Source organism: Tamandua tetradactyla, chromosome 17 (assembly GCF_023851605.1).
Source record: "Tamandua tetradactyla isolate mTamTet1 chromosome 17, mTamTet1.pri, whole genome shotgun sequence".
Taxonomy (NCBI): domain Eukaryota; kingdom Metazoa; phylum Chordata; class Mammalia; order Pilosa; family Myrmecophagidae; genus Tamandua; species Tamandua tetradactyla.
In genome coordinates this window covers 81,986,517-82,011,841 of record NC_135343.1, presented here as the reverse complement: position 1 = coordinate 82,011,841, position 25,325 = coordinate 81,986,517, and the positions used below count along the sequence as shown (strand labels likewise).

At 41.7% G+C, this 25,325-nt stretch overlaps 1 protein-coding gene across 4 annotated transcripts in view; it reads right to left on the bottom strand.

Annotated features, from left to right (window-relative positions):
• CRIM1 (cysteine rich transmembrane BMP regulator 1) overlaps positions 1-25,325 on the bottom strand; it is a 214,236-nt gene that overhangs the window by 148,205 nt on the left and 40,706 nt on the right. For all 4 annotated transcript variants that reach the window (XM_077135053.1, XM_077135057.1, XM_077135054.1 and 1 more), the window contains exon 2: positions 22,417-22,590. In XM_077135053.1, coding sequence (XP_076991168.1) covers positions 22,417-22,590 — 174 coding nt within the window. The remainder of the gene's footprint in view (positions 1-22,416; positions 22,591-25,325) is intronic.

Below are 25,325 nucleotides of genomic sequence, written 5' to 3'. Positions count from 1 at the left end.
TAGAAGACAAAACAAAAAACTGTGGAACTGTAACCCAAATGAACCTGTAAAATCTGTTCTACAACTACTTGTTAAAATGTATTTGGAAGTGTACTTTCTTTTATATATATGTTGTATTTACAATAAAAAGTTAAATAAAGTGAAATAAAGACTGTTGAGAAAAAAAAATACTCATGGAGCACTGAGGATCTTTGGTGCCTCTGCGAAATGAGTCTACATGGCAAAGAGGACACAGGAGGGAAACATGGTATGGCCACCTTCGCTTCCTGATGACTCCAGATAAAGTCCACATGCCACCTTCGCTTCCTGATGACTCCAGATAAAGTCCACATGCCCCAGGATGGCACTTACAGTCCTTGGCCATCTGAATGTGCCCAACCCCATGGCTCACCACTGCCACCTGACCCCTTACCATCTCACTGCAGGACGCCATGGCCCGGCTACAGTGAGAGTCACCGCTTTCTCAACCATCACATGGCCTTTTCTAACTCATAACCACCGAAATGCTGCTTCCTCTGCCTTCACCAAAGGCTTTCTCTTTTTCCCTAGTTGGCAAACTCTGACCCCTCAAACCTCAGAGTCACAGAGTTAAAGACTTTCCTGGTACTTGAAAAGACTTGGGTAGTGACATAAATAGCAGGTGCTGGGAAAGTACCTGCACACACTTCTCAAGTGGCACTCAGGGCCAGTCTGAAAAGAAAAAGGGGTTTTGCTACGGTGAGGGGGTGTCGATGTCTAGCATGGCACCTGGACATCAGTGGTGATCATGACATCCTGATGGACCGAATGACTGATACCATGAAGTGACAGAACTGCTTTAAGAACATGGCATTCAAGAGTGATACCTCCTAGATTCCAAACTTGACTCTATTTCTACCTGGCTGTGTAAACTTGAGCAATTACTTCACCCTTTTAACCCACCTTTCATGAGGTTCTAAGTAATCCACGTAAAATGCCTGGCAATGGCTGGTACCTGGTAAGTATGCTATAAATCCTACTTAAAACATATTCCCATTTTCAGAAATAAGAGACTTGTTTTTAAACAAATGAATCAAAGTACTATAGTTGTTGGCAGGCAAGAGAACATTTTAACCAGGGAAGACCTAACAGGCGTGAGAAGAAGGCAGGAAGTTGGAGAGATAATTAATACGCGTTAGTTAAGGGCCCAAACAAAGAAAAAGAAAGGAAACAATGATGTCAAGAAGGAATAAGATTCAGAAGTAAGTGACAAATGTTTGAAACGAGGAGAAGACTGAATAGGATTTTAAAGTTACAGGGGTCAGAACAAAGAAAACAATCCAATCACTGCGTTTAATGCTACCAGTTTGGTAGATACTAAAATTAATTGCGAGGCCCCTATCATCTTAACCTCACCACTGAACACGACATCCCGGGTGCTTCCGGTGGGCAGCAGAGCCCCTGTGTCAGACCGTTTCCAAGCCTCCCTTTGCCCAGGACTTTCACATGGAACGTGAGTGCCCCAGTGCACTGACAAGCTAGCATTAATAAGCCACCAGCAACAAAAAGATCAACTCTGGGAAGAATCTGCTCAAGTGAAAACAAAACGTACCCTTTTTAATAAACCAAATAGCTGGAAATTAGAAGGGTATAATCTTAACACAAGTACTTCAAGGAGCTGTTGTTTTTACCAGACCAAGTGCTCATTCTGGCATCAATCTCACCTGTCTTAAGAGGAAGTAAAGAAAAGAAGGAAAAAGCTATTAACGCAACATACTAAATTATTATGCATATTTTAGTATGGCAGAGCGTCAATAAGTACTCTCTCAACAAAAGTACCACATCATCCTGATATCAAACAGCCTTATTTACGATCAGAACTCCAGTTTAAGACTTTTAGGATATTCTTCATGAAGTCTATAAACCACTCAGCTTCTTCACTGAATCGATAGGAAATTTCTTTGAATATGCCAGTATTTAATTAGCAACATGCACTTACACTTATTACGGGGATAGTGTCAGGATCAACCAGGCTAACGATGACAGTAGGAGAGCGGACAGCAGGGAGGGAGGGAAGGAGAAGGAGTGGAGACGGAAGGGATAAAGTCTGGATTTGAATCTCACTTTGAACAGCGGTTGAGGATGGCCTGTGATGCAGATCCAAGATCGCTGTCACATCAGCAGGGAAGGAAAAGAATGGGCCAAGAGGACTGGCCCAAGTCACAAACCCACCTCACGACTGAGACCCAGAGGAAACAAGACTTTCCAATGAAGACTTCTCTGTACCCTGCCAACTCTGCTGCGATTCACCTGATTTGAAGAGATGTGATTTCCTATCGAGTGCAAGCAGTTTCTCCCCCATCTCTTGGGCTGAGTCCTTGGTTAAAGAGGCCTTCCCGCCTTTGCCCTGCACAATAAGGGAGCCTGGACACGGCAGAACAAGAGTCAAAGTGTGAAAACTCGAGAAATTAGAACTTGAAGGAAAATCTGTCATACCATCTGCGGCTTTGCACTCTTGCTTTATGCATGAATTTCTTCCTCCATTCTGGCTCTTTTCCCCATCCATAAACATGTGTTCAAATTTCAAAAATTTAAAAAGTAAAAGCCCCTCTTCCTTTAGATTTCACCTTACCTTCAAGGGACAGTTCTAACCTGCACCTGCCCCTGCTGTCACAATCATCTTGGGACAGCACAGTCAGTACTTGCTCACACGTGACATGCCCGCCGCCTCTATGCCACCCTGGAAAACCCACTCTGCTGCACACACTGTCCCCCAAGCCCTGATGTGGACACGGCCCCTTGTCCTTCTTCATCATCTGCTGATGCCATCCTGTTCAGCCTGCAAGCTTCAAATAAAAAAATCATCTTCTCTGGGAAAGAAAATCTTCCCTGATTCTCCCAGTCAGAATATCAATCCTTTCTCAGCACTCTTGTGGCTTTCTGCCTGTGTCTCTAAATTACTAAAATACTTACTCATTCTACTTTCTAGTCCCGTGGATTGTTTCTATGCCTCAAGAAAAGTAGAAGCATCTTGAGCCAGGGCCATCCACACCTTATTTATTTATTATTACATACTCAAATGTTTTCTGCATCGAATCTTATTAGGTTAGAGTTTGTCACCAACTTTTTCTAGATTTTCATATTGTTGCTTACAAAATATCACAGATGCAGACAGTTCTTTAGCCTTAAAGCCCCTACAGTGTCCCAAACTCCAACTACCCAGATAACAGACCCCTGAAATAAAACATATTGATGCTAGAATAAGGAAGAAAAAGAGAGAAAGCTGATTAGATTACTTGCCATTAGAGTTGGTACATATTTTAGATGGGTAAATAGATTATTAGTAAGATTATTTCAGTGTACCGGGGAAATGTCTTGGTAGCGAGGGATGGAAGGCAAACAGAAATTAGGAGAGGTATGGTGGGAAAGAGTGGAAGGCAGGTGAAGAAAAGGATGTTATGAAAAGTTACTGCGCAAACTAATTACTACAGACACAGGAGCGAAGCGATCTGAATCCAACTCCAGAGTAAAGGAGGAGCGGACGCCTGTGGCGTGGAGAACGACACTTTGAAGAGGGCACAGCGTGCAATGTGAGTGAAGGGATTCTGGATTGGGGCAGGGGGGTGTTGTGTCGTTTTTACCATGAAATGTCTACAGTGATTTGGATGCTCCTCCCATCTCCTCGTTTTCCCGTCTGCCACATCCAACACACTGAGGCGGGGAATCAGAAACAGAACCCTGGCAATGGCTTTAGCTGTGCAGCTGGCCACGCTCTGAAGCCAGGACAGACTGGGCTCAGGAAACAGGCTTTCAGAAGACAGAACAGACTCTCCCATTAATCAGGAAAGCTCCTGGGAGGAACGGTCTGAGCCAGTCAGCTACTGATCTGGACATGGCTAATAATTTCTCTCTCTGGTTTCTGGAGGACCTGTGCCAGGGTTTCTTCCAACTGCATACAGCAAATATGATTTTCTCTTTGTATTTGAAAACTTGGCAGCAATAATACTGAAAAGAAATGTGACCAGGGCCAAAAGGGCATGCTTAAATGGAATGAGGCATAACTAAAATTAAATGACAGGTCAAAAACTACTAAACTTATTACGTCTCTTCCTGTCAGAGGACAAACATCATATTACAGAAATGAGTTAGTGTTCTGTTTTCTGTTAACTTGAAATCTCTGATAATTGTGTACTGTTCTCCTTATCAGGTCAATGATAATTAATATTCTTGATCATGACCCACTATCCAAATCCTGAATACTTTTTATACTTAAAGATGCTTGATGATAACCTTTTTTATTAATTTTTTTCAATTGAGGGACCAGAACACCCTATCCTTTACTCCATATGCTACCCCCATGCTTACAAGCCTGCAAGGGATTCACAACAGCTACAAAATAAATTCTTTTTTTAAAAAACACATTACGAACTAAATCTTCTATAATCTGGTATTAAACCCATCATGATTTCAATTATCAGACATTTATCATTCACCCCCTAAGTGCCGGGCACTGCCCTTGCCCTCACAGGGTTCAAGACCTAGTAGAGGAAGCTAGTAGGCACACGGGAGTATAAAATGTGGTGTAAGTAACTGGCATAGAAAGTACGATGACGTCCTACCAAATTCAGACACGGTTCCTTGGATGGGGATGAGGAAGAGTGGCTTCAACAGCGTGGGGACTCCTCTGGAATGCGCACAAAAGATGATACATGAAAACCTGGACTTTTCTCAGGAGGCCCTGGTTCGGGCGGGCTCCTAGTGTGAGAATAATCGTGCGGGAGACGATGGATGCACGCTGTCAAAACGTGCAAGGAAGAATCTGTAAACAATTTCAAAGGGAAGCCAAGTAACATGAGCTACGGGTTTGGTTGCACTCCTGAGGAAGAAAGACGAGCATCTGCCGAAGGTCACTGGGAAAAAACAGTGTGTGAGGGAGAGGCAGAGGATGGGAAAACATAGTTTGCAGGAGGCAAGGCTGAGGAAATGGAATCAAGAGACATCAAGTTGGATTCTTCAGAACTTTCTTCAAATGTTACACAGGGTGAAACTCTTTAACAATTCAATTTCCAAACATGAACAAAAGCGCCCCAAATCACCTTTACCTTGGCTTACTTTGATGCATTTCACTCAGGTTTTACCCATCTCAGAAGATGATGCCATCCACTCGAGCCAGAAGCCTGGGTGTCATTTTGTAGTCTACCCTCAATCCAACCCCCAAATCCATTCAACTGTACCCTCTTAACTGTACCTCCAAATGTCATGTCACCCCCTTTCTCTCCAATTTCTCTGCCAACACCCTGGTCAGGCCACATCATCATTTTCCTGGCTCACCTTCAGCTTCCGAAGCATTCTCCCCAATTCCACTCTAGCCTCCTACTATCATCCACCTTCCACAGAACAGCCAAAGCTGATTTTTCTAAAAGGTGCACCTATCATCGCAGTCTGAGGCTCAAAACCTCTTAATGGGTTCCCCGTACACTCAGAAAAAAATCCACAACTCCTTACTTTATTTCCAGTCTAATCATACAGGTCTTTTATTCATCCACCCCTCCCACCCACACACACATACACACTCCTTCCCACACTGGGGCTCCTGGACGTGTGACCACGCTGCATATAATGCTGTTTCTCAGGCCTATTGCACAGCTAACTGCTTCTCACCCTTCAGCCCAGCTTACATAATCCCTCAGAGAGACTTTCTCAAGTCATCCCGTCTCCGCCTCAGCACCGTTATTCTACAGCACATATATAATTTTATTTATGCCTTTTATTTATTTTGTTTACAAGACTGGATGCTCCAGGGGACTGGAAAACCTTGTCTTTCTTGTTCACCTTTTATCTAGTCAGCATACTAGACTGTACAGTGGGTACTCAACAAATATTTCTTGAATCAGTTAGAGAAAACTATGGAGACACCTGCTAAGGGCATGATTACCCCTTTCGACATAACTCCATAGGCTATATACCCTGTAAAATAAACATTTTACACAAAACAGTCTTTTGTGACTTAGATGGGCTTTTGAAAATTACTTTTAGTAATGATTTCTAGTAATGTAATTCATCTAGTGATGAATTACAAATAAGGCTGGAGTACTGAAAGTTTAAACGAAGCACCGAAGTCAAAATACACACACTTTTTTACAAGTACTTTAACTAAGGGAGGTTCTCTTCTAGGCAACTTAACTCTGATACGTCACCAAGCAGATGAAAATCCAGACGATGATCTGAAAACGACACACAGATGAAATAACTTGAATACAGCGGCAAATAAAGACTCAATGAGCTCAAAATAACATAACATGGGCTGCATCACTATGGAGCATATATAAATATATGTGCAGGTATCTGATCTTATATGAAATCTGTACTTGTGTGGGCTTTTGTGTGTTTGCATTTTGATTCTAGCCTTCCTCTGTAACAATATGCCATTCACTCAGGACCTGCCATGGAGTAGAGAGCAGAAACATACTGCTTTTGGCCTCACGACTGTCCTTTCCCGGTTGTGTGAAAAGTCTGTGTTGACTGTTCTGTGAAAAAAATTAAAGGAAAGAAAAGCCCTCCTGTTGTAAGTGTGCCAAAAAAGTATAAAGAAACAAACTCAGATGCTAGAATTTGAGGCATTCCCTCTGCTATGTGACTATGTTCTTTAAACTGAAGGTCAAAGAAACATTAAAGAGCTTAAATATTTTAAAGCTCTAAATGGATATTTTTGTGGCTCACACAGTTTATGCATGCCAGTGATACACATTTGACTGACATTTAATAAGCAGAATTTATGCAGTAGCATTCAAAGAAAATCTTGCTATCACTTTCAAACACAATTGATTTAAATTTCTAGTGCTTTATATCGAAACAAATTGGTTCATTTCCCCGTCAACCTGAGCTCTTCCAAAATGTCAGTTAAGTGAATAAAGCCAATCTTAAACTGGCTCCCATTTATTATTTTCTAATCCCTCAATGAGTTTATGTGTTATAATTTTATTCTGGGGACACAGTTATTTTTATGTTACAGATAATAGTAAATAATGTGAGACATTCATTTTATTTCTCTTCTTAGGAGGTACTTGACATAAGATTTATAAAGACTGGCAATGTGTTTTCTGGTCATAGAAAACAGTAACTCTACCCGCAGGAAATACGGCAAAGTCAATCACGTGCCTTCCTGTTAAGAAAACATTTATCACATGGGCCTTCTCATTTGGTGACCTGACTCACATCAGTCAGTGTTTTCGAAACATATTTGAAACAAAGGAATGTCGTTAAGAGGGAGCAAAACTTCAGCGGAAAGGTTAATATGATTGAGAAATAGAAAGCACAAACACATGAAGCATCAGAATTAGTATGTGATTTAATTTTAAAATCCCTCTGAATTGAAGAGTAGTACCAAACAGAAGATGTGGCAATGATCTCACATCAATAAAGAGAGCAGTAAAACACAGCAAAGAACTCCCACTGCAGAGCTCTGGGTGGCCAAATATGAGGGCCCCTCCAAAACAGCACTCCACCCAGGCTGGGCCAGAATGGCTTAAATTCAGAAACTTGGAGACCTTCATCCTGGTACATATTTCCTCCCAAACACAGGAAACTGAAACAAGCAAGTCTGCAAGTTAACAACTGCTCCCCTTTTGTTGACCAGAGTTCTGGGTTATTTACTAGACTGTTTTAATTAATTGTATTAGGAGTCTCCATGGTTACTAGTGGACAGGACCCAGACGAGACAAACTTTCTGACTTGTTGCTCTAGAAATGTCGGCAAAAGGAAGGCAGCTTTCAACTTTATCTCTCCTATTTCCTTTGTGACTCAAGAAAGCCAACTCCACCAGTGTGCGGGAAGCAGACAGGCAGCAGGGCTTAGCAGCCAGATCGGGTGTGGCCCCTAGAGTGATAAGGGAAATGAAAGGGGAAGGTATCTGAATAACATTTATTTAAAGAGTCACAGCTGATGCTCCATCAGCTATTCACCAAATACATAGTATTATACCAATTTTTAAAAAGAACAGCTGGAATGTGTGGCCAGTGGTTAGATTCTATGACTAATTTCCATGTCAAGGAGGAACGAAATTTTCAGAAAACTCTTAATGAGAGAAGGTAATATTATTACTATTATCAGCATTGTCATACTTAAGGGCATACAGGTTAAGTGTGGACATTCACATACTGGGAAGATAAACACGATCACATGGCTGTACTTATTTCTAGACACAATCATTATGACACCACATGTCTGTGTGCATACACATGCCTCGCTATATATGCTCATATATGCTCATGGATTATATGTACAGTGTACTTTGGGCACAGAAAGTATGTATATAAAAGATATGCACTCCTAATTTTTTATGCAGTAAACATTTCCTATGCATACATACATGGTATAAAAATGCATGCTAACCCCTCTCACTCCCTGTGTGTACAAACAGAAAGAACTTCATAATACACTGGGATTCCATACAGGATACTCTGCTAACTAAAGCAGTTTGCTTAACTCCCGTAGTATCCACAGAACCCTCAAAGCTGTAACTCAGACAGATACAACGTGTGACAGAACACAGAGAACGTACTGTGCCACACCGAGGGGGGCTATCACAGCACAATTTTATTTGAAAAATTGGGATGGAACAAAAACAAGCAGGCTCTCAATCACAAGTACTCGGGAGGTTCCACCGAGTAGCAAATAAGAATTCCGAAGGACCCCAAGAACACGCAAATGGAATAATATTCTACGTTCCTTTCACTGCTGTAGAAATAACCATCACCTTAAATGTTAGGGACAGAGCATCCAGGCAGTTCAAAAACCTCGCTGGTTGCCCACAGCTCAATCAGACACAACTAATTTATAAGTTCTGCTCATGCCTTGGAAAAGTGGGCAACCAAGGTCCTCCGAGGTCACAGCCAGACAACCATGGGGCAGGTCACAGTTCCCGGGGTCAGTGCGGATTCAAGGACACACGCACCTCTGCCATGAACTCCAGCTGCCCTGCGACACCAAGCAAGTGTCCTTTCATGTCCACTGCTGCAAAAACACAGTTCGCATACTTAAAGCTATGTGAGGCAGATCTGACTGGCTTTGCGTGCTTGTGAGTTTTTTTGGCCAAAGCAGTAGAAATAGCCAATAATCTTTTATATAACATAAATATATAAACATGATCAGAATGTCTTCTAGACGCCTGTAAAATGTCCTGCAGTTAGGGGGCAATCGGTGGTCTCACCTTTATTGCTAATCTTCAGAACTTTTACTTTTACCATTAGAACACTGGAACAAATTTTCAAGGAAAAAGAAAAGACTTTAGCATCCTTTCCCAAACCAGGTGAAAAGAAAAAAAACAAACAAGCATGTACACACTACAGCACTCCCCATTTTACTGGCATGCAGCATTCCTCTATTTCCACAAAACTTCGATTTTTATCTATAAATACAAGGATAAATTAAGTATAAGAAAAATCAATTTTTCAACAGTATTAAATTCCTATTTTATTTTGTTATTGGAACAGGAAAAGAAAGGCTACTGATAAGGAAAAAGCACTATACTTGCTTTTCGGGAAATTAAAAAAAAAACAGTGACAGAGAAAAGAATAATGAGGTGCAGGAAAACTAGGAAGTTGTCAGCCAGAAACAAACAAACAAAAAAAACCCACATCCTTGATTTAAAGGAACATTTCAGCCCCTTAAAAACTCACACAAATATTAATTCATCTCATGCTAATTCCTTCCTTCTTCCTACTTTACTTTTAGCTGTCACATCCTCCTGATGTGAAAAACATATAGCAACAGAGAACCCAGATTAAAAGCAGGAAGGCATTCTATAAAAGAGTATGTTCCAAGCTTTAAAAGTATTAACAAGCAATTTATTTTTATCTAATAGACTTTGCACCGTTAAAAGAATAGTCTCACAGGTTTCAAAATAAATTATTCAAATGCTCAAGAAAAGCATGTTTAATGAAGGTCAATATGAACCAGAGAATGAGTCAAATTTCATTATTAGAACATTTCTTAAAAAAAAATAAAATGCTTTCAAATTCTTTCTTAAATAAAAGAATTTTCATCTTTTACAAAAAGATATAGGAACCATTCCTAGAATAAACATAAGATGTCTATGCATCATAAAAAAAGATTAAAACGGAAATGCTGGCTGAGATAACATTCTCAGCTGCAGTCCATCCATACGGGCAGATAACTGAGAATTTTCCCTAATTGTAGGTGCCGGCGGTAAAGAAAGCTGATGCTGGGATTTTGAGATGGTGGAGAAAACCAAAAGAATAAATTAGGGAGGCCATGAAAAAAAAAAACGGCAAATTCGGAATTTTCACAATTTTGACCTAAGATTAGTCTAAAAACCTTCAACAGGAAACAGGGGTAGCAATAGCTCTGCCTACAGGTATATTTTATGTGTGATTATATGCATGGAGCCCTGCCTACCATTGATATTTTTGTTTTTTTCCCCAAAGAAAAGCCTCACCATTCAAAGGAGATTTTTCTCCTCAGAGGATCTCTTAATCAAGGGTACTGGCAAATATAAACTATTAGCGGGGAGGGGGGAGGAAAAGACACAATATTTACCTGAGAATCTTACTGATACAATTGTAAGAACATCTAAAATTGTCACTTTTTTTTTTGACTGAATGCAAAATCCTGTTAGTTTTCTACCTGTCCCCAAAGTGTTTCTTGAACTCTCCTTTCAGCAGAATTTTTTTTTCTCCCTTAAGCAGAACAAACATCCACTGCCTCATCTGTTGAGGTGTCTGAAATCCCAGATTGTGGTTTTGGAATACTAACCATATTAATTTATAGGGTTTTAACGACCTGAGACACTGGTGTCCCCACAGCTCACAAATGGCAACTGCTGATTGCCCACCTAGAACCCTCCAGGTGATGGGGCAGGCAGCGGTGGGGTGGGGTGGGGCAGCAGATATGGCTGCCCCAAGCCCTACAGGAAGGGAGCACTGCCTGGGGAGTGCCCTCCACGCACAGCTCCAAGCCCTGCTACAGGAAAGGAGCACCGCCTGGGGAGTGCCCTCCACGCACAGCTCCAAGCCCTACAGGAGCACCGCCTGGGGAGTGCCCTCCACGCACAGCTCCAAGCCCTCCTACAGGAAGGGAGCACCGCCATGGGGAGTGCCCTCCACGCACAGCTCCAAGCCCTGCTACAGGAAAGGAGCACCGCCTGGGGAGTGCCCTCCACGCACAGCTCCAAGCCCTACAGGAAGGGAGCACCGCCTGGGGAGTGCCCTCCACGCACAGCTTCAAGCCCTACAGGAAGGGAGCACCGCCTGGGGAGTGCCCTCCACGCACAGCTCCGAGCCCTCCTACAGGAAGGGAGCACCGCCATGGGGAGTGCCCTCCACGCACAGCTCCAAGCCCTACAGGAAGGGAGCACCGCCTGGGGAGTGCCCTCCACACACAGCTCCAAGCCCTACAGGAAGGGAGCACTGCCACGGGGCGTGCCCTCCACGCACAGCTCCAAGCCCTCCTACAGGAAGGGAGCACCGCCATAGGGAGTGCCCTCCACACACAGCTCCAAGCCCTACAGGAAGGGAGCACCGCCATGGGGAGTACCCTCCACGCATAGCTCTAAGTCCTCCTACAGGAAGGGAGCACCGCCAGGGGAGTGCCCTCCACACACAGCTCCAAGCCCTACAGGAAGGGAGCACTGCCTGGGGAGTACCCTCCACACACAGCTCCAAGCCCTCCTACAGGAAGGGAGCACTGCCATAGGGAGTGCCCTCCACACACAGCTCCAAGCCCTACAGGAAGGGAGCACCGCCATGGGGAGTACCCTCCACGCATAGCTCTAAGTCCTCCTACAGGAAGGGAGCACCGCCAGGGGAGTGCCCTCCACACACAGCTCCAAGCCCTACAGGAAGGGAGCACTGCCATGGGGCGTGCCCTCCACGCACAGCTCCAAGCCCTCCTACAGGAAGGGAGCACCCCCTTCTACAGGAAGGGAGCACCGCCTGGGGAGCGCCCTCCACGCACAGCTCCTTCCCCACAGTCCTGAAGCGGCCCCAGACCCAGACCCTGCACTCCTTCCAGGGAACACCTGTGCAGGGGACGGGCTCAACAAGACACAGCCAGACAAAGCAGCAACCCAGCAGCTCCCTGTGGCAGGGCACATGCCGACCCTGGGAGAAACTGAGAGGTCACCTACAGACTGGTCAGAAACCACAAACACGCGAGGGATGGCCAAGCAGCTGGAACCATCCACTTGCTGAGTTAGTCATCAGACCAGCTTTTTTCAGTGTCCCCTATAAGTAGAAATAGAAAATTTTAAACACGGTTCCCAAAGAATATCCTTTTTTGGTTGAAAGTGTCAGATTTTGGTTTGTCTGTTTTTTTCTCCTTTTAATAAACAAATGTCTTTTTTAAAAAGCACATATTTGATCTTGACACGAAGCACATACCTCTAGCAAAAGCTGCTCACCTACGGCTTCTGGACTCTCCCTTACCTGGAGAGGAGGTATTGGGAAAGGACAGGTGCTGGACTAAGAGCATCTAAGGACAGAAGAGATGGCTCAGAAGATCACGATTAAGACGTAAAACAGAGAAAGAGGGGGAATCAATAAGCATTACAGAAAAAATTATTATGCTACTTCTAAATGATGGTATGGAAAATACTATTCTAAGCATCAGACCAAAATTTTGTTTTTTGTGCCGCTCCTTTTTTGTAATCCCAGTGCGGTCAAATAAAATGCTACACACACACACACACACACACACACACACACACTCCTTTCAGCACTAGGATACAAGATACTTAATCACTTCTGTTTTTTGGATAGGCACAACAAGTCACAATAGCCAGAAGGTCACTGTATGAGTCCCAAAAGTAAAGTACAGGTATAATTATTCAACCAACCGCTCTTCTCCAACTGGACTTATGCCAAGTTCTTTGAATTTCCTGTTTTTATTTCCCAGATATTTGAAACTGGCTTCCGTCTTTTGGTAGTCCTTTTTTTTTCCTGTACCAGTTACCAACACATCAAAATAACAATGATTTTTTTTTTTAATGCTAAGAATATTTCTCCTAAGAGTTTGTACCTACGATATAAGACTCTTTGAAAACTGTATCAGGGTGCATGGGTGGTCCAGGGGTAGAATGCCCACCTCCACGCGGGAGGCCCGGGTTTGGGTCCCAGACCATGTACCCTGCCAAAACAAATCAATAACCAAACTAAAAACCCACTACTTATGAAAATAATTAGCTTTCACATTTTCTTTACCCATAACTAGATGGGATTTTAAACGAAACACATATATGTAGACTGTAAAGCCACACACAGACACACACATGCTTATAAGTGTTCCAAAAAGTAAAGCCGTGGGCGGTGCAATGGCAGCTCAGTGGCAGAGTTCTCGCATGCCATGCCGGAGACCCGGGTTCGATTCCTGATGCCTGCCCATGTAAAAAAAAAAAAAAACCCAAAGTACAGATAAACTGTAGTATCACTTTGCAATTGTCTTTAAAAAGAGAGGGAGCAGCAATACAGATTCAAGGTTGCATAACCTCCCCACTGCCTTCATTAAATAAGTTATCTTCAAAGGCACTTGAGCAGCTTAAGGAAAAATCAGCTGGGACTTTGATGGTTAATAAAATCCCTTACCCACCTGGAAGTGGGCAAAATATGTTTTGTTTTTTTTTTTCACACGGTTAAGGAAAAGTTTAGTGTTTCCAATCTTGGCATGCACAATACTGCTTTTAAATGGAAGTAGCCTAAGTGAAATAGAATCTATGATGAGTAACTTTAATAAAGTATATGAGGAGCTTTAAAATTATGAATACGTACACATAAAAGTCCTGAGCAGAGAAGGTATGGTACCTTCAACACTCATCGGTTGGCTTCAGAATAAAGAGAACCAGAGTTTGGGAGGTTATCTTTTTTTTGGTTTTTGGTAGTTAAGTACATATAGTCTATTATCAGGGATTATATGACAGTAGTTTGAAAAGGCTAAAAACCTTTAAAAAAAAAAATCCCAAAGATGTTTCTTCCCTAAACTTCACAGCAAAATATCTGCCCAATGTCCTTCCTTCCTTCAACAGAGTAATTACAGTAGCAATAAACTGTAAGGACAGTCAAACTTAATTCTACTAATCATATCTTACAGTATACAGCATTTGTATTTGGGATATATCTGAATCTGTGATTCAACGAGCATTCTGAGCCATTTCCACTATTAACACAATATTCGGAAAGATTTTGGGATAACGACACTTAAGACCAAGCTAAAGGTCAGTACGATTGTTAGACAACAACAACAACACAGGTTATCAGGTGTATTTCTAAAGCTGAGAAAAGATGAAATGGGTAAACTTGCAAGAGAATCAGCTCTATTAAAAACAAGCATCCCTCAGTATCCAAATTTTGGCACTTACCAAGGGGTGCTATACATGCAATATGAAATGTCTTAACTATTTTAATTTCTTTTGGTATTTTAATAGGGAAAAAAGGTTTAAAATTGCAAAATGAAACCATCTGTACAAATAAATGTTTGAAGTAAAGCAATTTATCATATATGCTTTGTGTTTAAAAACTGTGGAAGAAATAGTAGAAATCAAAAGTAGTACTTACAGACAGATATGCGATCACAACAGCATAACAAATCCATTTCTCTGAGCAGGGAAACAGAATCACATAAAACTTCTATGACCTTGCTACTCAGAATGTGGTCAAAACCCAGCAGCAGCAGCTTCTTCCAGGGACATGCTGGAAATGCAGATTCCCCCACCTGGTCCTGTCCTATGAAATCAAAATCTCTGTGCAACCATGGCGCACTCTCAAGTTTGAGAGACCTCGAGCCTCCCTCTGTGGGTCACTCTCAGGCATGGCCAGGAACCCAGAACCCCACGTGGGATCGCGGGGGGAGTGGAGCTGGGGGCATGTGTCTTCCTACAATATGCTGTGGGATGGAGCAGATTTCTTGCTACAGTTGAAGAGTCTCCATCCAGCACAATTTCAAGGGCAAGCAAGGGCATATGAGGTACCACCTCAAGGGTGGACTGAATGCTGTTAGCATTGTTAATAGGCCCAACTCCTTTTGCTCACATTTCCTCATGGTATTTTCTGTGAGCATTTCCCACACAAAAAGTTCTATGAATAGAAATACACAGAATAATATTTCTTTCTAAACACCAATTAAATTTTTGTCTACTGACAAACATTACAGATGGCATCAAGTGCTAGAAGGTTTTAAGACCACACAGAGAACAGGTCATACTGTAGACCAAGAAAAAGATAATTACCATAAATAAAATTTAGCACTTAAATCCACCTGTGTGAAAAAAACAGGAAAAAAATGAAATATAAAAGCCTAAAAATGGAAAAAGAAACTCACAAAATATTTAAAATATCAAAATTTCTTAAGGTAGTAAATTTAGAGCTCAGAATAATTAATAGTTAACACTGAAAGCAACTGCTATTTAGGTTGTCAAAAAATGAAATACATAATCCTATAAAATAAAATCCACTTATTTCCATGTCAAAATTAGTTAGTTTCAGAAGAGCCATACAACATAAAATCAAACTTCCTTTTGTTTAAAGCAAAGGGAAAAAACACAAGTATGAAACACCATAGAAACAAATGTTTTCCCATTCTACTTTTAATCTTCAATTTCTGCCTAAGGGTATGTATTTCATGCAGTATAAGTTTTCAGAATAAATGAATGCTCAAAAATATCATTTAAGAAATTCGTAAAATATCTTTAAAACATCAAATGCATGGAGGATGGCACAGCGGTGGCGCAGTGGCAGAGTTCTTGCCTGCCATGCCAGAGACCCGGGTGTTTCCCGGTACCTGCCCATGCAAAAAATAAAGAAACAAAAAAATTAAAAAATCAAAAGCATGCTCCTTCAGCACATCTGAAATGCAGTTCATTTATGCACAATCCATGCGACAATAACTTGCACTTTAAAGGCCATTTTAAGACGCGCAGGCCCTGGGGCGCACTGGCATACAGCAAGTGCTCAATACACGCTTCCTGGATGAATGAAAAAATAAAGCACCTTTAAAACAAAAGAAGCAGGAAGTACTTGTATAGAAAACTGAGGAGAGGATTCTTCCGGACTAAAAGAGTCTATGACTAGAATCCTACTTCTTTATCTTCCTATCCAGTTATTAATCGCCTTGGTGCTCCTCCTCTGAACTATCTCTAATCTCAGGTATGGAGTCTGGTCAGCTCTGAAACACTCAAACACTTTTTTCTTTTCTTTTTTTTTTTTTTTTCCATACGGGCAGGCACCAGGAATTGAACCCGGGTCTCTGGCATGGCAGACAAGAACTCTGCCACTGAGCCACTGTGGCCCACCCTCAGCTACTTATAAAGGCTTTTTTTCATGCCAACTGAGAACATATCAATCAATTAACTAATAAATAATCGAAAATCATGTATTCCATGTTATGTATTCCAGTTGGGGTACCAAAAATCGTGTCTTCGGCTGGCTCTCAGCTAAAAGGAACTGTCCCTAGGCTTTCCTCTACTATGCTAACAGAGCACTCACCATCTCCTGCATCACCAGCACTGCTCAGGTCCTTTTATTTCACTTTTGGTGTGTTTAAACATCGCCAGTCACACTTCCCCCCATCATGCACATTGCTGTCACATTTCTCTTCCTAAAATGACCATACTGCTCACATCACTTACGCACTCAAAAGCCATCAAAGGCACCAAACCCCCGAAAGGGAGACTCACAGACCCCTACCTCCAGGCCCGATCTCCCTCCTGAGTCTCACCTTTCCCCTGACCTTCCGTCCGTACCCCGAACCTAACAACAGACTGCCCACCACCTCACAGAACGCTCCACCTCCCACAGAACTGCTGTTCCTGGGTCCCATGGTCCAGTGAATGGCACCCCCACATATCCTTACATCCCAATGGTCACTTTTTCCCAAGCGGAAATCTGGAAATCCTCCCCATTCTCAACCTCCAAAGTCAATCTGCCCCTAACAAAAAGCGTATTTAAGAGCATGTTCTATGGAGCCCACTGAGGTACTCCCTTGGCTCATCTCTGCTCGGGGAAAGATGAGTCTGGATCAGGTTATTTTGCTTTAGCTCTTATTTTTCTTCACAAGCTCCCAAGTAGGTGACACTTCTTTGTGGAAAGGGCTGACTTTTCCTCAGGCGTTTATCTCTGTAGTCCCTGGTAAATGTGTCGTGAAGCCATGCATGTGGGAACCCTGCTCTTCCCTCCAACAAGGGGCAACCCAACCCGCTGAACGCCTGCATCTAAGAACGCTCCCTGAAGCCGCGCTCCATAGCTCCCCACCTGTAATGGGTCCACAAGTCCTGCTAATTCAGTTTAGAGCACTGTATCCCTGCCGCATGGAACTCGCTTCCTTCCAGATCACTATAAGGCTTTTTCCTGCATTTCATTCACATGCAATCCCCTCACAGAACACTTCCCTGGCATCTCTATCTAAAGCAGTTCCCCCAGAATTTCTCTATTCATATTAACCCGATTATTATTTTTCAAAACCCTGATCATACTATACGATATTTTTCTTACTCATTTATGTGTTTGTTATCTCTCTCCCTTAAAAATGTAAGCATGTTAAGAGCTGTACCTTCAGCAACTAAAATAGTCCCTGATATTTATTTAGCACTAAATACATCGTTGCTGGATGAATGAATGAATAAGTGTTTTCCAGTGTATTTCACATTCCTGTTTTATTGAACTTGACAGGGCTCTGCAGTTCATCTTACTTTCTGACTTTATGATGATTACTCTGAATTATAATAATTAAAAAACTACATACGTCACTTACTCCAAACTTGAATCAAAGACAAACCTGAATGCCCAATTTATTCACTGTAATGTGGAAATCTTTGTTCTCTACTCTACCTTTTCTAAACCCAGAGTGGTCTCTCCAAAAGACCCCCATGGCAGGTCCAGAGGCTGAAACTGTTTTTGCTAGTTTGGTCCCCTCTTCTGTCTCATGCATTCTTCTAACTTCATAGAGTTTAGCACAGTATATACCAATCACTGACGAACAGGTTTTGGCATAGAATTAGAAGCCTTGTAAAAGATGAAGGTGATTTCCTCTTCTTGGAAAAATACAAATTACTCTGATATAAAACCTTTTCTGTATTATTCTGTATAAAGCCTTTATTAATGGTTATCCAGTATTCTATTTTCTCCAAATTTTTTACAAACTGATTTAATGAAGATGTGTTCATCTATTCTAGGACAGAAAAATGTGAGTAAATTCAAGAACCAATTCATTTTAAGCAAATGTGAGCAATATACAGGAACTTTACAATGCCCATATATTGCCAGTATTTCTCTAAAACTCTACAAATACGGTTTCGAGGGCCCTGCAGTGATTTCCCCAATTCGTTTCTTTAATGTTGGTGTGGTTGTATTTAGAATTCATCCTCAGCCTCACTCCCAAAAGCATAATGCAAAGGGACTCATGTTTTCTCATGACGCTCTAGCAAAAATACCATCCCCCCATCCTACTGCCGACACAGCTCACCTAATGCGATAAACTGCACAAGAGAACACAGTATGCCCAAAGACTTTAATGAGGACAATTCACATCTCCCGATGGGACCACCAGAACCAAGGCTAAATTTATTACGCTATCAATCATTTCGGGACTCTTACGCCTACTGGGCTCTGCAAAATCACCCAAGTATTCTATAACCCTCCCCCTAAACGCTCTCACTGTCTTCTGGAACACATGGCTGTCACCAGCAAAATCCCTTCTGCTTTCATTCTCCTCTCGGAACGCTTCGCTTCCTTCACCTTCTTGCTTTACTGAAACCTGGGCTCTCCTGAACAACCCTTTGTCCCTTGAAGGCCTCTCAAGTGGGGATAGTTTTATCTCCCTCATTCCACAAAACTTAGGGGTGGGATATGTGTCCTTCTTTGTTCTCAATGCCACTTTTAGGTCATTCCTCTTTCCCCTTTTAAGAAAACAAAACCCATGTTTGCTTGAAGCTCCTGCAATCAGAGCCTATCACCAGCTATGTGTAATCACTGCATTCATCTATAGAACTTCTGCCTCAGTGTCTCTTTCCAAGTACTTTTCCTGCCATCATTCTTGGCAGTTTCGTCATCCACAGAGACAACCCAACCCTGACTGAGTCCTCTGACCTCCTCAACTCTAATTATCTTGTCTTTCACCCCTCCTAGCTCTCATCATAGCCAGAAATAGCTCCATCTCTGGTATCTTGACATCAAGTATCCATTCTCAGAATTCCTCCTTACTTTCTCAGCTACCTCCAGCCATTCTTCAAGGCTGCAAGCACCTTCTCCCCAGTGACCCTACCACTTACTCACTGTCCCTGTCTCCTCCCCAGCACAGCCTGTGCGTTCCATCACAATAAACACACTCTGACATAATCCATGATCCCCTTTTCTCTGTTCATCACTTTCCAGGGAAGATCCCCCTCTCCACCGGCACTATACCTGCAACAGACCAGGAGAGAAACACACAGCGGTGTCCACTGGTCTCTCTTCAAACTTATAGCCACTAACCTCAAGTGAACTGTCAGCACTGGCTGGGACCCTATTACATTTTCCTGGTTAATTTACTCATCTCTGAGATGTCTATTTCACATTTTCCAATCACCCCCCCCAATTCCACACCCCTACTCCAGCTGCTGAAGTCATTTTATACTTTTCTGAGAAAGAGAAACAATTCTACCCCTCTCATTCTTCAAAGGCTTAGTTCCTCAAACATTCCTTTTAGTCTCCCTCTTTACTAAATCATTACCATCATTCAAACATGCTGTAATATCTCCCATATTTTTCAAAACCTATTCTTGACCCTATACAACCCCTCCCAAATGACCCCATCTTTCAGTCCCATTTCACTGCAAACACCCCAAAAGAGTTTTCCCATTTCTGTACTTGCACTGTTAGTTTAAAAATTCTAGGATCATTTTTGTGCATTTTCATCCATTCCTTATTTGTAAGTGGACATGGTAGGTTCTTCCTTCAAAATAGTACACATCCATCTTTTCCTTGCTGTTTCCTCTAAGACTGCCCTAGTCCAACCGCTGGTCATGCCACATCTAAAATAACTAAAGCAGCTGCACAATGAGCCCCTTGATTGCAGGACCCCCTCTTGCTAATCCTTCCTGCATTCTCCCACAACCGTAGTCTTCCTAATGTTTATCATCATGCTCTGCTTCTAAACCTACGATGATTTTGATACTACCAGCCTTAAGCTTCGCGCATGAAGCATAAGCCATTTCATAACCTTATCCCACCCTGCCCCTCCAGTTACAAAACCCTGCTATTTTACACTAGCGTCTCAAGTGCCTTATACACAAGTTCACAAATTCTCCCTTCTACATTTTATTCTTTTGTTCATCCATGTGCTTCTCATTCCTGGGCTCCACTCACCTTGCCTCAGTCCACATTATTCAAAGTCTAAATTGTTCAGACTTTACCTCCTCCATGAAACTTTGTCATACAATACCAGCTCACATTTTCTTGGCCCAGAATTCCTATAACATTCCAAGCCTACAAAATTATATATATCTGAATATAAGTAGGGTCTTTGCCCCTCCCAAATTATTCCTCAGAAAAGAGGAAATCCACTTATACTGCTAATTAAAGATCTCTCATATTGCAGGATGCTTTAGTTTGAACAACAAAGTACTATTTGTAGATGATATTAGCCTTAAATGATCTCAACAGTCCTAACTTTTGGATTACATAGAGGCCATCTGCTAGAACTGGTTAAAAACAAAACAAAAAGAGGTTAAGAAATTAATCAGATACAGTAATTACGCCTGCAGGAATATTCTCAAAAACTGGAAATACTGGATCTTTTAACAGCCTTTTAAGAGTCACTTAAAAATCAATGCAGTTCATTTCCATGTTGTGAAGGTCACAAATACATACCTAACAAATTAAAAATGCAACTCTTCCCATTTTATGTGAGGAGCTATTGTGGTTGGGCACGAAACATCCTGTGATAGCATCACATGTAGACTCCACATATGCTGCAGCTGAAACCATTTAGACGGCAGTGAGGAGGGCGTGCTGGGAACGGTGTTAAATGACTTGAGCCACAGAATGACATGCAATGTGCAGGGTTTGAATGAATGTTTCATGAAGTGTAAGAAGAGCAAAAAGTGCTATTTCCAATTTGCTATATAATTTTATATAATGTGATGTCAAATATATATGGTTAACTATGTTAAATTAAGTATTGAAACAGACCTGTGACCACTTACTCTGTGTCTCTAAAAGTTCATACACTGAAGTTGACGAAATATCTTTTTCTAGAGATGGGTGAGTTCAGGGCCAGGAGACAATCGAGATGCGTTAGGTGACCGCATTGTGAAAAGCATCATGTGGTCGAGAGAATACCTGGCCGGGCGAGTCACAGGCTGTCGCTGCTCAACTGTGTGGCCCTCCACCCTCCAGTTTCAACTACTGCACTAAATGATGTCCAAGATGCTTTCTGGTTCCAAAATCTTATTTTTACTGTTTCCTATTATATACTTTTTAAATGACTCATCAGCATTGGTAAACACAAAGAGAAAAGCTATTTTAGAAGCTTTCGTACATTTCCTAATTTTGATGACCATGTAATATAGCTTGGCAATGTAAAACAATTCAGAAATTTCAATCCTGTTCTACTGCTTTCATGAGCTTGATTCTGACCTCAGAAATTCTGGGTATTTTCAAATCATATTACAACCTCTCCATCTCAGAATGGTATTATTTTAGAGGAAAAAAGGTATATTCAAGACTGTCTCATTCAGCCCTCTTTTTCCCAGCAGGAACCGGGAGCTCAGAGAGAGTTCAACGCTGGTGGGGTAAGCTGAGACCCCTGTTAATTCTGATTATAAACCACTAGTGCATCAAGCTCTGGGTACTCTACTTGTGATTATTCCAGTTATCAATCATTATTTTCAAACCCTCAAGCTTCCTTCTGCTTTATGCACAAATGTACAAAGTTATGGGCCATATAAGTATGCTTATCCTATTGCTTTAATGCAATTTCTGACCTCTCCAGAGGTGAAGTGTCCAATGATCCATGAACATCTGCCACTTCTGCTCCCTGGCAGAACTAACCTAAGTCTTCACTACACTTCCCCCATCTCTTCTAAAGACTCGCTCTTGCCAGATGAGCACCACTGCTAATTAACAGCTCTCCTCTTGGAGCACCACCCTATGGTTAATCAAGCGGAATGGACTTGGTGACAACACATGCTGACCCCAAGAACACCACTCCTGAAATCATCCATTTTGCAGAGGTGACCTGGGCAAACTGGCATGTCCACCCTGCTCACACTACTTCAGCATTACCCCTCCTCAGCTCCCAGGAAACACATACTCACACACAATACTGCATTACCACCTGGTAAATGTTTTCCATCATATTTGGGATTATAAAAGCTACGAATCTCTATCAGCCTGTCCCTGTCCTTTTCAAGCTCAAATACTATCAATGCACAGAGTTACATATACAAATCTACGGTTAACTGAAATTAGTGCTTACCTTCAATCCTCTTTAGAGCTGAAAGGCACATATCTTTCCTTGGAAACTCAAACGGATTGTTGCAGGTTCGAATGGTGTCACATTCACATTTCCCATTGATTATATTGCAGCCAGAGACAAGGTTTTCATTGCATGGTTCAAAACCAAGCAACTGGTCATCATTCCAGCTCTCATCTGTAAAACAATTGACAGCCAGGTCATGTTTGCTGGTAGCTACATTCGAAGGCCTTAGAGCAAGAATGCAGCCACTGTCAAGACAGACATCCAACTCAGACACCTCAGCTTGTGAGAGGCGGTTTGGCCAAAATTTTACAATGAATGAAACCTGACCTCCTACTAATACCTGAGATGAGTGACGCATCCATCCACAGAGACCTTAAATATTGTAAATGCGCTAATGTTTGGGATCAAAAAACACTTCTTTTCTTGTGTGCTATTACATCAATAATTGAGATTCGTTAAAAATTTTGATTTTAAACAAGAGATTCCTAGATTTTCCCACACCGAATAAAATTATAGAAGTCATCCTTGTTGACCTACAAAATTATTATTTTTCAAACTTATTTTTATACCATCTGGTTGAAACCAGCTTCAGATGTAAACAGCTCTTCCACATGACATAGGAAGGGATGTGTTAACATCAAAAATCAGACCTCACCAAAAAAGTTAATAATGAGATAAAATGGGCAAGACCCCCCTCGCAATGCATTTGGGTACAGATGCTAATTTAGTCTTATCACTGCCCACAACCAAAGCCAGAAACAAGAATAAAACTAGGGCGGTGAGTGGCTGACACTCCAATTCTGAGGCTCAAGCCAAATCAGTGTCCCAGCTTTCATGGGACCAAGCTCAGACAAATGAAACAAACGTGACAGAATCACAGGCAGGCTGAGTTCTTAATAATATTACTCATGATTGAAACACCTCTCAAAGGAAACCAGAGTATTTTTCTATGAGTCCCCAGAATGTTATATGGGCTTTTCTCCCTCTTAACATTCTCTTTAATAGGTACTTTATCTCACCTTAACTGAGTAATGACTATTGAATAGCAAACACGTTTCAGATAACCACATCTTACGGAGAATTTTTTAAAGTGCTTGAATTTAAGACGCAAGCCTAAAACATGAAACTCAAACTAAGGCAGGTATAAATGCCACCTTAAGAATCTGTTTTCATAGAAGACAATGGAAACAAATGATTATGATTTTTATAGGGCTTTTACTTCTGGTATCATCACTGGCTTACTGCATGAATTAGCAAAGGACTGCATTCCCACATTGAAATAAATACTTTTCTTGTCAAGGGGTCTTTAGAAGGATATCATTTGCAATATACAGAGCGTCAGTGCTATTCTTCCAAGAGGGAGAACAGAAAACCACCTGTGTTATGATTTCAGGAGATTCCAGGCTCACTTATTTAATCCAAACCCCAGCTCTTTATAAAACGATTATCTTCTAGATTTTGAAGTTTAAACAGAAACACAATTTATCTGTGTTAAGATTTTTTTCTTACAGAGATTATATTTGGTCCTTAAAAATAAAATGTAAAATAAATGAAATGCATAAATACACACAAAGTTGCATCCTTATCTTCAAGGCAACAGTGAAATTACTAAGTTACTCAGGAAGGAAAACCAGAAAAGTATATACTGAGACATTTCAATGTTTTGAAAAGTAGGTGAAATTTAGTCTTCAGTTATAATACATAATAAAATAATCCATCTAAATTATTTCTTCTCTGTTCTACATTTATCTGTTGACATGCTGTTGGTATCAAAAGCCTAATCCAATTCAGTGATATATGCCGTGAAGGAATTTTTGTGACTGAAGACAGAAATCCATAACTCAAAAAGAGTTCAACCCTAGGAACTTAAAACTTGTAAAAAAAACCCAAGGAACATCTGAACCACTGAATAACTAACCTATATTTCTCCTCTTGACCGTCATATTCCTGAGCATAAACCCTTATTTCTGCTGTTGAAATCATGTGCAGTTATTACATCACCAAATAAGAGCTAATTCCACCTCAGAATTATCTGCACAATAAATGCCACTGTCTCTCCTTCCATTATCAGCTGAAGGCCACGAAGAAACCACTCTCCTGAATTACCCAAGGCAAAATCCACCAACCTGGCTTCCTACCGTTATGCACCTGTCCCTCCATACCATTCCCCACTCTGCCACCAGAACCCGCTTCCTCAAAGACAAACCTGCTCTGGGTAGCTCAGCGGTAGAATTCTCACCTGCCACGTGGGAGACCTGATTCGATTCTCAGTAGTGCACTCCAAATAAAAAAAACCCTGCTCCGTGGTTCTCTCTTGCCCACAAGAAAAAGTCCAAACTTCGTACTGCAGAATATAAGGTACTTTACGATAGGACTCGCAGTCTCCCACAGACTCATCTTCCACCACAACCCCTCTTACATCCCAGGGCTGTAAGCACTCAAACTCTTAGTAAGTACTTTACTCATGGCATGGGATCTGCCTAGAACACTTCCATCTTGTCTTCCTCTTAAGACTCCTATTCATCCTTCAAGACCTAATTCAAATGGTACCTCTTTTTTTTTTTTGTATGCTGCATGGTGTGTGGTCATGTTTCATTCTTTTTCCATGTGAGTATCCCGTTATTGCAGCACCATTTGTTGAATTTTTGTTTGCTTGTTTGTTTTTTGGGGAAGTGCATGGATTGGGAATCGAACGTGGGTCTCCCACATGGCAGGTGAGAATTCTACCACGGAACCACTCGTGCACTCCCTAAATGTTACCTCTTTTGAGAAGTCTCCAGTGACCCCAGGAGAATGCGCTTCTCCTTCCTTCACGCACCCACAGCCAACGGCACAGCACACACCTCTTATCCCCCCAGCAATGGTTTACACAAGTCAAACATCCAAATAGAATTACTGTGGTAAGA